Below are 11,605 nucleotides of genomic sequence, written 5' to 3'. Positions count from 1 at the left end.
GTGGTTCATGGCGTCATGGTGCCAAACGCCTACTTAAAATAGGTTTAGGTGTTGCCGCAGTAGGCCTTATTATACCTGCAGCTTACTGGGGCTTTTCAATGCTTAACAGTGATTGCCTATTTAACTCTGTCTATGGCCTCCTTGAGCCATATTGCCACCTTGGTGATGGATTAGGTCCCTTTTAAAGACTAGTAATGATGGACTGCTTTTCATCCACAGTCCAGAAAACCATACGTTGTTCATGTTAGACAACGTGCGCAACATTTAGCTAACTTGTGCTCTCATTTTTCTTTTCTTTTGCCTCTCACCCCCCAACCAGTCGCGACAGATGGCTGCCCCTTCCTGAGCCTGGTTCTGTCAAAGGTTTCTTCCTGTTTAAAGGGAGTTTTTCCTTTCCACTGTGCCTAGTGCTTGCTCACAGGGGATCATTTGATTGTTGGGGTTTAATTTGTTAAAAAACACAACAAATTAGGTGAGGGGTTCACATAATAGAGAGCACGACAAAAACTACAAATTTTTAAAAAATTTGTTAGTTGCAAATCAAAATAAAGACAACAATTTCTGAAAAACATCTCTTACGGCTCTGTTTATTTGCTTAAATGAACACTTGTATTTTTTGTCATAGAAGAATATATACATTGTCTTAAATATCTAATAATTTTAAATTTAGCCCTGCACTCCATGAGATAAACTGAGATGAGATAAACTGTGGCACAGACGGCTGTCGGCCTGGCGAGGGAGAGTTCCTCTTCAACCTCCAGACGGAACCCAGTTTGTTACTCGCAGCATCGCAAAATTAGACACAGCAATTTCTTAGAGTCTGGTTTAAGTCCTGAAATGACATCTCCTTACCTGTCACGGTTCTGGGTCAGTTTGAGCCAGTATTTTGAGTTGTTATGTTTTGGTGTGTTTTTGCATTATGGATTGTTTTCTTATTCTCTTGTGGTGCTTTTGTTGGTTATGATGATGATGATTATTAATCTATGTTTTAGTTATTCTTGTTTAGGGATTAGTTCTTAGGTTTTGTGTTCTCATGTTTTTTGCTGGTTTAGTTCAGTGTCTAGTCTGTCTCTCTCTGTCCAGTCCGTGTCTTAGTTTAGTGTTAGTTTAGTGTGTATTGTTGTCCTGTTTCCTGTTTTCCATTCCCTGATTACTTCCCTGTGTATATTAGCCCTGTGTTTGCCCTTGCTCAGTGCCGCATCGTACCATCGGATGTGTGTTTTATACTGTGGTCAATATTTTCGTGTTCACTACCCTTGTTCAGTTCATGTTTTAATTTCTCCAGCAATAAAGCTGAGGTTTTGAGTTACAATTCTGTGTTTGAGTCCTGCATTTGGATCCTCATCTCTGCCTGCCCGCACACAGAGCCCTCTATTTAAAATCCAACTCTTACCTGAACTCTCCTGCCTTTCTGTCTCTCTTGCTGCCTTGTAACGCACCACCCCCCTTTTGACATTAGATAATGGTAAATCAAACCTGCACTGCAGAGAGGTTGGCATGACAGGAAGTCGAGATGATAACGATAGACCAGCCTTCAAACTAAGACGCGTGATGTATAAAAGTCTTTCTGCTGAGTAAAGGACAGTTTGAGTGTCCTGCTGGCACCATGCACTGTCTTCACAAGTTTCTTCTTTGTTTTCTACCATGTCTACAAGGCATCAGTGTGAACATCAAATATACCTGATTTATCTTACGGCTGTAAACGGCACACTAACTTTATCATCTTCTTTTTTTTTTATTTACCAGAGTTTTCAACAGGAATTTTTCATGGAACAAAAGCTCCGGACAACTCGATACCCTACATGGGATCAGTTCAGAATAACAAGGGTCAACATGTCTGTGGAGAATTCCTCATCACTGAAGACTTTGTGCTCACTGCTGCACACATTAATAAAGTGTTATCTTCAGGACAAGCTGCACATTTAAAATTCAGAGTTAGAGACAATAGTGCAGTTTCCAATATTAGTGCACTGATTGACAAAGTGATAAAAATAATCTCTGAGTACTTCTTTCTCAGTTAAAAATCAAGAATCAAACAGTAAACAATTACCTTTCCTCTTATTATAACTATCTTTTTTCTTTTAAATAGTAGTAAAACTGCATCAAAACACTGATTGATAAATGTTTTTTTTACCTTTTCCCCCTTTCAAGTAAATAAATTAATACTTTTAAGACATTAAGACATATTTGATAATAAACATAACATGAGCAATTCAGCTACTTCAGTGTCCAAATAGTGGGAAAAGTGAAAGTAGCTTGGACGGAATTGGTCGCAAGGGAAATCCAAATAGCTCAACACAAATATATGAATATTTCTGAGGTTTCTGCTGTGTGAGTTAAACAGTGGATATTTTTAAGTCTTTCCCAAGATGCTTGTTAAAATGTAAAATCTGACATTTGGCACTTTTTGATGACTCTTACCTCGTTAGTTTTTATATCAAGGTGTAAAATGTAATAACAGCTCAACTCCCTGAGAGTTTAGGAGAGAATTTCTATTATTCTGCTTTTTCTTGTGACTAAACTCCTCTTTATTTGCAGTTTTGTGAAAGACTTGAATGATACAAAACACATAATAAACAATGTAACATGCCTTTTTAGTATTTCATTTTAAGGCTGATTTTACAGCTTCCTTCATGCCTAAAACTGAGCCCAAAGAGACTTTGAGAGGATGATTTCTCTGTAACTTAAGTCTCATTTATGTTGCATTATTTATATTTAGAGCTTTAAACATAGAGGGTGAGTCTTTTTGAGTTTATTGTGTTGTAAGGTAGAGGAACAAAATGAAAACAAGCTTTTGTTTGTTTTAAAGCGATGGGAAACTACTGCTAAACTGACTCAAAGTAAAGGATTGCTTTTTCTGAAATGACTCAAATGAAGGATCATGATAATAATTTGTTTACTGATTTTAATAAACTATAATTTACCTTTTTTGATGAGGTAATATTACAGTATACTCTTAAATTCATGTTTGCATGAATAAAATAAAGTTGTGATGACACGCAGTTAGAGACATGTTTGATTAAATGCTCATTTCATATTTTTCACATCAGTCCTAGAAATTTCTTGGTGACAACATAATTGATTAACAGAAACGAGGACGGTACCTTGGATGCTTTGTCCTTTTTTCCTGATAATTCACTGGAGAAACCTTCACAAAAATACATATAGTTATATAATGTTTATTTACTATTTGTATTGAAATTTATCCTGATATAAGATGCAATAATTTAAAGGTAGTTATACTCTTTAAATGTTTATATATTTTTCAAAGTGACGGTTAAAAACAGATTACGTTATTCTGTTTGTGTCATGTCTAAAATTGATCACGTTTAAGCACACTTTGTTTGGAAAAGTGGTTAATAGCTTTAAGTCTGATTTTCATTGTGAGGAGAGCTTGAAATATGATTGCTTTGTAATTGCAGCTACTGTTCAGTCACGTAAACGGAGTCATTGCTTTAGCTAAACTGCCTTAAAGTAAGGACCATGCATACTAATAATAAAATTCTTTATTGAGTTTATTGTACTAATATTCACCTTTTCAATATAGAAATGTCACAGTTTACTCCTGAATTCACATTTATGTAAATAAAACAAAGCTCACAATTCATGACGTTTAATTAAATACACAATATACGTGAAAATAAATAAAATATGCACACTTCATATATTACATTTTTACATTTTTACAATTTAGTCAATCACTATAAATTTTGACTCGGTAACAAAGTGCTAGCACCAGTAACAGAGGACATTTTAGAGAAATCATTCATAAAATGCAGTCGGTGCAGTCTACAGTGTCGTAGAAGCGCAGACAGGCCTTGTAATGCAGCAGCTTCTCAGTCAGAGGGCTGATGGTCAGCGCTTTGCCCTGAACACTTAGGTCCACGTACCTGCACAACATTAATGTAACAAGAAATACACTTAGAGCTGTGATACTTTTTTTTCTTTTTACAAATATACTTGTAAAAACATGCTTTGAATAAAAAGTTTACACTGAAACCGTTTAGTTATCATGTTTCTTATATCAAACTCTATGTATGTGTTTTTGCTAAAACATCAAATTCTTTACCAGCTGTTGATATGAACCTTCAACAGACTGTGATGGACATGGAACAATCTAAACTTTATTGGATCATCGTCTACCTGTTTTACTGTACCTGTATGACACACTCCAAAATGCCAGGGTATTTACAGCCATCAGTGTGGCCAAGAGGAAGAAGAATCTCTCCAAATTGCCATCATGCAGTGTGCTTGGGTAAAAGCTTCCTGTAACAGAGCACCACAGTGTTTAGTACCAGTGCCTCTATGTCATTTGTTAGTCCTGTATTTGTATTTTCTTGTTTGTTTGTTTGAATTTTACCTCCAGAGAGAAAGTACATCAGCTGAATAATAAAGGCACCGAGAAAACATCCCCCTCCATAGGACAGAGTGAGGAAGTGCAGGGCGATCCCTCTGATGTGGTTCGGGGTGAGCTGGAAAGAAATGAGGGAGCCTGCCAGACAACAGAAACTGTATGAGCATGTCTCCTGCTGCTTATGTGCCACATTATACTCGTTTCACAAATCAGAATGATATGCACAAACGGAGACATAACAGTAAGTCTCCCACTCACACGCAGGGGTGACGAGAGCTTCTGCCAGACCGAGCAGGATGTACTGAGGAGCCAGCTGGAAACACGGCATGGAAGAAACTTGCAAAAGCTTTCCAGAAAGTGTCTGCTCCACCAGGGGGTAAGACTTCCTCTGCAGCTCAGTCAAACCTGCAACCAGGACCGACAGAGTGGCACATGCATGGCCCAGAGCTGGAGGGGGAGGATGGACAGGGTGGGGTGATGAGAGAGGGGGCTGAGGAATGGGAGGTTGTGATTACAAGACAAAAAGAGGGAATGAGAGGAGATAAAGGAATATTTAAGAGAATAAATAACGACAACATGCGAACTAGTTGGGGCTTGCATGCATGTAAATACTCACTAATACGTTTTACAGGTGCTGGAGGAGTTTTTTCCATGGACAGGTAGCAGGTCATCACACACTCCATCAGTGGCGCTAAGAGCAGCAGAGGCAGGATGCTGATCACATTCATGGCAGCGATGGGCAAAAGGTGGTCCTTCAGGTGAAGGTTGGAGCTCATCGTCTGAATGTAGTAACCTGAGGGGATCTGTGGGAGGCATATTTCTTAACCAGACCTGAAGGCGATTAAACATGTCAGTTTTCTGCTTCATGCATTATAATTTCTCAGGGACCTACCTGTGTGAGGCAGACTCTGTAGAGCAGCTGAAGCCCATAAAGAGGGAAGAGCTTGGCCAGGACTTTGGCATTCTCCACGTGAGTCTCACTGTACCGGCCACCATTATTCTCTTTCGCCCGGTCCAGCCAAGATGCTACCTGCCCGCTCAAGTAGCGATAGTGGAGGCAGCACATCTTGAAAGAGTTCAAGAAAACTCCCAATGTGGTCAGTAATGATCCACCTAAGCTCAATAAAAGCATGAAGCACGAACAGTTGAACTTTTTGTGGCCTGTACAAAAAAGGAGACGAGGAAAAGGTTTTCTCTTTCTAATCCTTTTTTTGGTATCTTACCTTTCTTGGGTTTGTAGGTGAGGTTACTGCGCATCATGTGTATGGCAATGAGAGCCAGCAGCACTGAGGTGAAGGGGATGAGGAAGCCCAGATTTTTGGCCACAGATTGCTGGATGTAAGCAATGCCCAGAAACACAACAGTGGAATTCAGATTCACCAGCCAGTAGAACCTAAATTAAGAGAAAAAAAATCTTAGAGTGAGCCAGTGATATTGGTCAGACTTAAATCCAAAATATCTTTGTGCTAATTTCATCATCTAGGGTGGTTCAATTTAAACTTGTTTTGTCTATGAAAGGAGAAGGAGTCCTTAGAGGAAACCCCCCATGCACTCTAGTATAGAATTACCATTATGTCAGAAAGGTTTGTTTGTAATATAATAACAAAGGCATGTCACTACTACTTTTTTTGTCTGAAATCAAACCATACGAAACCCAACCTCGCAGAACTAAAAATGAATCTACTGGTAAACTACATGTATGATGCGTCAGGGTAGCCTCATCACCCACCAGTTGAAGAAGGTCAGGAGCTGGTGCTGGTTGTAGCCCTGCAGGTTGTAAGCTCCCATGGGGCAAAGGATAGCTCGGATGCCACCGATGCCCAGTGCAGCAGCCAGCAGGCCAGTGTAAAAAAGAATCTGCTGCTCCCGAGACCCCAGCTGGTGGGTCATGTGGTGGCTGTCGATGTAGAAATCCTCAAAGGGAAATGCCACCACAGGCAACATGGCTGTACCTACAGTGGCAGATGCATCTAATGATTCTGAGTGATATTTTCTTTTTGGCAATGGTTGATTTGATACATTCATGAGATATGTAGTCAAAAAAAAATTACTGAAACAAATGAAAAGAAGTACAAGGTGCCCACCTGTTTTCCTGCCATTTAAAAATAAAAATAAATACATTATAATATTACAACATTATAAACAGCTGTCATCGCCTAACATCGGATCTTACTCTAGTCTTGCTTTTCACAATAATACAGTCCAAGATGGTAAACGCTGTTTTAGAAGTCATATGGCTTCAAATTCTTGGCAGCCAACTTGTGTCAACCTTTAATCCCTTGTGTCTTACCAAAGAAATGAAGAAACGCACACACGTATAGCACCTTAGTCCTTCCTAGACAGGCTTCTGCAAACCAGCCAACCAGAACAGGGGTGAGTGTGCTGGCTCCTATGAAGCACAGGTTGACTGTTGCAGCGAGGTAGTTGTCATATCCGAGCTTCACAGTGCAAAATAGAATCATGTTACATACAATCCCAAAGAAAGTGAACCTTTCAAATAACTCCACAAGAAGTACACAGATGATCACTTGGAGCTTCTTGCGAGGCTTCTTTCGTGGTCTCTGGTCTAGATGAGGCGTGTGGGAGATACGTCGCAGTGGGCTTCTGCCCTCCGGGAGTCTCCTGAAGTCTCCTGCTACCATCCCGGGCAGCTCTTCTGCTTGGTGGGGTGAATGCTGTCGGTAAAGAGCTTTGAATGAGAACTGCTGCCCTTGTCGGGAAGGAGTAACAGAAGCTGGAATCTCACAACCAGGTGTGACTCTGACACTGGACACGTATACTCAGCCACACCCACCTGTTTTCTGCAAATGGCCATACCTGATTCGTCCATCTTTATTTTACGGGGAAGTGTGGATGTATTACTCAGATTTCACACATTATGAAAAACTATATAAGGGAGGAGTGATGGATGGGAGCTATTTAGAGGACAAATATTTCTAATATTTCAAAGATAAACATGTGGCTGTTTGATTTATTTATTTTTGTTTTTTTAAATAATGATCTTTAATGCTGTGAAGATAGCATTATTATCCAGATCAAACGGGTTCAATTTCACTTCAAGTCATCTTATAAGATACCTGGTATAAATAATGACTTAAATAATGTTGCCAATGAATGGTCTGTCATGTGATGATAAATATAATCAGTTTATTAAGTGGAGCTCTGGAGTAGTAGTAGTTAGTTTCTGGGAATACAATAAGCCCAATAACTAATGTCTCCCTTTGAAGGTTAATCTTTCCATGATTGAGGTTAACCACGGTTGCTGACATGCTCACTGTTTTCAGTTAACATAATCACAGTTGTATTGTGGGAACGTACAATATTATTGTAACATTAAAAAATAAACAAGTGCAGAAGGTTTTACAAACACTCACAAAATATTACATGTCTCTGTGAAAGCAGCTCTTCTCTTCACTTCCCCGTACAACCTCATTTTGACTGGCCTGCTGGTAATTAGACTCAAAATGTTAAGTGAGAGTGAGACAGGGTGCATGTGCAGGTTAACTTCAACTAAAGGAGCTCTGAGACAGACAGCATTTTATCACTGTAGGAGGTGAACTAGCTGTCCAAACAAGCACTGAACATTGGAATTCATTAAAGTACAAAGTCTACAGTCCTTAATAGACTTATTTTTAGACTTATCTACATTTTATTGATATGCTGACAACATTTAATGATAAGCACCTTGCAATAATACTACCAGAAATGAAGCAAGAGTCCAATCAATATATCTGATTTCTCTGTCTTCCCCACCTTTAGGAATGTCTCATGTAATAAAATATGATAGAAGCAGTCATTCTAATGAACCTCACAAAATGATTGAAGCTTTATCATATTTAAATGTCCCAATTGCCTTTTTTAATGAAGAAACAGCTAAAAGTTTACACACAGTGTATCACACACTCATCACAAACATGAATGTCATGGTAATTTTGAGCTTCATATGATGTCTTTGAACTTTTTTCCAGATTGGAACGGTTGTAGTATACATAGTAGTATATATATAGTATACATCCTTAATGCCTTAGAAAACAAGAATTAAGTTAACAAGTTTAAATTTCTTTTCGGATTTAGTCCTTTAAAGCAAAAAAAAAGTGGCCTATATTTTAGTGTAATTTAAACTGGGAAGTAATATACAAACGTGAGATTTTGTACCATTATTACTTTAAATAAAAAGTGGAAATGTGAAGCAGTTTGAGCAGGTTGATTAGGACTGTTAAACTACGTGCGTTTTTGTGGTGTCGCCATGGTTACGACAACAGCGTCCAGCTCAGCGTGGGGGCGTGGTGTATCATGGGAAAAAGTTTGTAAATCACTTCTAACCTCCGCTGCTGCAAACTCGTGATTGGAAGAAGAGACCAGCTGGCCTGGAAAGAGACAGTTAACCTGTAAAATTAAACATAATAGCTCCAGTTTGCATTTGTTTTTTCCGGTAAGCTAGTTTGCTCTGCTAATGTTTCATAGCATGTCACAAAATGTGTTTATGTTGTCGTTAGAGTGAGCTAAGGAGCTGAGCTAACGTTAGCATGCTGCTAAATACATATTTTCATATAGCGTCGTCCGTGTCTGACATTGGAATTTCAGATTTATGTGTCTCATTACCCATTTCTTTTACATTTTACATAAGAAAACAGAAAAGACTTAGCGAACTTTGTTCGCTTTTGTGCTGTCCGCTACAGATTTGCTGGCTAGTGATGTCTGGAGAGAGGCTACCCAACTGCTTCAGCTCGACCCCTCTCAAAGACTTCCATCCATCAAAGGACTTTGGCGACGGAATCCTATCCGACGAAGAAGACACTTTTTCTCTGCTTTCTCCAATCTATCATGACAGCTTCGACAGTGACGAAGAAGAACTGAGATCCACCCCAGATCAGCAGACCACTTCCCCCAGAGAGAGGGATGACTCCAGGCTCAGTATTTCACCATTCAGGTGCTGCAGTAAAGCTTTAGTTCAGGCTTGTTTGCGGCATAGCTAATTTTATATCTGCGTTTATTTTATAGATGTGAGCTACCAAAAGCGATTTCGGAGCAGCCTGCAGCTTCACCTACCCTCAGTGCGTGGGAAATGTGGTTGGTGAATAAAGCAAAAGAGGAGCGTCTTAAGCAGGAAAAGAAAGTAGAAAAGGCATGCAGTCATTAGTCCCATCCCCATAATAGAAAAGTGTTTTTATTCTGATTGTAATTTGTTGTAGTGACCATTTCACCCCAATAAAAGCTCCGTGTGTCCCGTATATTAGGAGCACTTACTAAAAGAAAGAAAAGAAAAACAAGAACGGGAGCAGGAACAGAAAAAGCTCATCATGGAAAACAAGATCCAAGAATGGCTAAAACTTAAAACAGAACAGGTAAACAACTTCTCAAGTAAAATTGTTGTGTTGATCTTCTTATCTGCTACGCTACAGTCTTTTATGTTTCTTGTTATAATTCTAGGAGAGACATGAGCAACTTCTTAAACAAAGAAAGGAGGAGGAGGAGATGCAGAGGCAGCAGGAGAGACGGCGGGAGACTGAACAGAAAGCTCAACAAAAGTACAAAGACTGGCTGCAAAGAAAGAACCAAGAAAAAATAGAAAAGGAAAAGAAGGAGAAAGTAATCAGGCTCTCGTTCAGCTGTCTCTTCTTTTTTAAATTCCAAATGGTTTCTCAGAGATTTCTTTTGTATCTTTTTGACAGGAGGAAGCCTCCCTGAAGGAGGAGCAGGAGATGGAGCGGCGTAGGAGGGCTGAAGAGAAGTTTAAGGAATGGCTGGCAAAGGCGAATGAAAAAAGCAAAGCTAGTCCCAAAAAGCCCAGCTATCCATCAAGTATGTTTATTTGAATTAACTTGGCGTTATTGGGTTTATTTTACTCAAACATCATAATCATTCCATAGAATAGAATAGAATTCAACTTTGTTGTCATTGCACATGCACAGGTACAGGGCAACGAAATGCAGTTTGCATCCATCCAGAAGTGCTTTAGCCATGATATAGATATATTACAATATATATTAGCAATAATATAGATATGTAAGTATATTACAGAAATGGGTCTATTATGGTATGTTATAATGTACACGGTATGAAGTATGTTATGAATATTCTATAACTATAAGTATGTACAGGCTGTAGTGAGTACAAGCTATGTACAGGCTATGAACAGGATATAAATATGAAAAACTATACAGAAATCTGAGATATACAGTTATACAGAAATGTGAACTATGGAAGTTATAAACAGTTTTAGGGTTAAAAGTTATCGTATGTACAGAATGATTATTTACACAGAATTATACAGTAGTGCAGTTAAGATAAGTGAGACATGTGGATAATTTCTACAGAGGCTATATAAAGTGCTAGTGGTTGTGAGTGGTGGTTCAGTCCATGTTATTATTGTGTGTTTGAGGGTACAGTTGTTCATTGTGTGTGTGTGTGTGTGTGTGTGTGTGTGTGTGTGTGTGTGTGTGTGTGTGTATGTTCAGTCCATGAGTTTAACGTGGGTCAGATGTCAGGAGGCAGAGTTCAGGAGTCTGACAGCTGTGGGGAAGAAGCTGTTCCGGTACCTGGTGGTCTTAGTCCGGAGGCTCCTGTAGATAGACGGTAGCTCATTAGTTTAATTAGACTTCCAGAGATTTATGTGTCACTGTTGCATTGGATTGTTTTTTTCTAGGTCCCTATGACAAATCCTACCCATCGCCCAGTTTTGTCAATCCAATCCCCTGGAAGCCAATCCATGTCCCTCCTCCAGAACCATCCTCCCTCGAGACATCAAGCAAGAAACCTCTGAAACAGAGAAAAAGTCAACAGAGCCTCAGCAACACATTTAGGCTGAGAAACACTCAGAGTCCAGCACATTTGCAGCAGAAGAGATGACACAGCAGGTTGACGTGTATGACTGTGATGCGGCAGCTTAGTTACGGGCTTAACTGTGATTTCTGCACCACCACAGCTTCTGGGCCAAGACTCTGCTGAGTCACACAAGGATTTTTGTTCTCTTAAGGTGGTTGTGGTGAAGACGTATTTGGTTTATGTTTTTTTTTTTTTTTTTTTTAAATCAATGGAATTATTCAAATTTTGATATGATGTTCGTGTGACTAGATATTTAAAAGTCCAGAATACAATTTTCTGTAGATGTACTGCAATACATTTTTTTTATTTGGATAAATGTGGCACAGTCAAAGATCTGTTTCGGTCTCATTCATTCTGTGGTCAACAAAACCACGTTTCATTGCACTGAACAAATAAGGCACCACCCGCATGACAGAAAGAAGGTGG

The 11,605-nt window shown here is 39.2% G+C and overlaps 2 protein-coding genes across 4 annotated transcripts; one reads left to right on the top strand and one right to left on the bottom strand.

Annotated features, from left to right (window-relative positions):
• Window positions 1–3,491: 3,491 nt before the first annotated feature.
• slc15a5 (solute carrier family 15 member 5) lies at window positions 3,492–7,077 on the bottom strand. The gene is made up of 9 exons (XM_026177109.2): window positions 6,645–7,077; window positions 6,084–6,306; window positions 5,578–5,747; window positions 5,247–5,467; window positions 4,971–5,157; window positions 4,613–4,801; window positions 4,361–4,492; window positions 4,158–4,266; window positions 3,492–3,890 (listed from the first exon to the last, which is right to left on the bottom strand). Exons 1-9 carry the CDS (start codon window positions 6,994–6,996, stop codon window positions 3,767–3,769), a joined length of 1,707 nt encoding a protein of 568 aa, XP_026032894.2. The 5' UTR covers window positions 6,997–7,077; the 3' UTR covers window positions 3,492–3,766.
• Window positions 7,078–8,599: 1,522 nt separating this feature from the next.
• Window positions 8,600–11,510, top strand: ccdc34 (coiled-coil domain containing 34). Of its 3 annotated transcripts, XM_080304901.1 has the most exons (8): window positions 8,600–8,786; window positions 9,034–9,284; window positions 9,356–9,479; window positions 9,592–9,699; window positions 9,785–9,943; window positions 10,027–10,156; window positions 10,813–10,883; window positions 10,914–11,041. In XM_080304901.1, exons 2-8 carry the CDS (start codon window positions 9,049–9,051, stop codon window positions 10,932–10,934), a joined length of 849 nt encoding a protein of 282 aa, XP_080161027.1. In that variant the 5' UTR covers window positions 8,600–8,786; window positions 9,034–9,048; the 3' UTR covers window positions 10,935–11,041. The 3 variants fall into 3 exon arrangements, with proteins under 3 accessions (XP_080161027.1, XP_026032311.2, XP_080161026.1); XM_026176526.2 differs by lacking the exon at window positions 10,813–10,883 and having other exon boundaries at window positions 11,001–11,510; XM_080304900.1 differs by having other exon boundaries at window positions 10,813–10,993.
• The last annotated feature ends 95 nt before the right edge of the window (window positions 11,511–11,605 follow it).

Source organism: Astatotilapia calliptera, chromosome 7, assembly GCF_964374335.1.
Source record: "Astatotilapia calliptera chromosome 7, fAstCal68.1, whole genome shotgun sequence".
NCBI classification, from domain to species: Eukaryota; Metazoa; Chordata; class Actinopteri; order Cichliformes; family Cichlidae; genus Astatotilapia; species Astatotilapia calliptera.
The sequence above is the reverse complement of the archived record's forward strand: the minus strand, read 5'-3'. Positions and strand labels throughout refer to the sequence as shown.

Coding starts and splice junctions, on each gene's coding strand:
- slc15a5 (XM_026177109.2), bottom strand. CDS start 6,996: ATGGTAGCAGGAGACTTCAGGAGACTCCCGGAGGGCAGAAGCCCACTG. Junction 5,748..6,083: donor CTCCTGACCTTCTTCAACTG/GTGGGTGATGAG, acceptor CTCTTAATTTAG/GTTCTACTGGCTGGTGAATC. Junction 4,267..4,360: donor GATGTACTTTCTCTCTGGAG/GTAAAATTCAAA, acceptor GCTCTGTTACAG/GAAGCTTTTACCCAAGCACA.
- ccdc34 (XM_026176526.2), top strand. CDS start 9,049: ATGTCTGGAGAGAGGCTACCCAACTGCTTCAGCTCGACCCCTCTCAAA. Junction 9,480..9,591: donor AGGAAAAGAAAGTAGAAAAG/GCATGCAGTCAT, acceptor CCCGTATATTAG/GAGCACTTACTAAAAGAAAG. Junction 10,157..11,000: donor AAAGCCCAGCTATCCATCAA/GTATGTTTATTT, acceptor GTTTTTTTCTAG/GTCCCTATGACAAATCCTAC.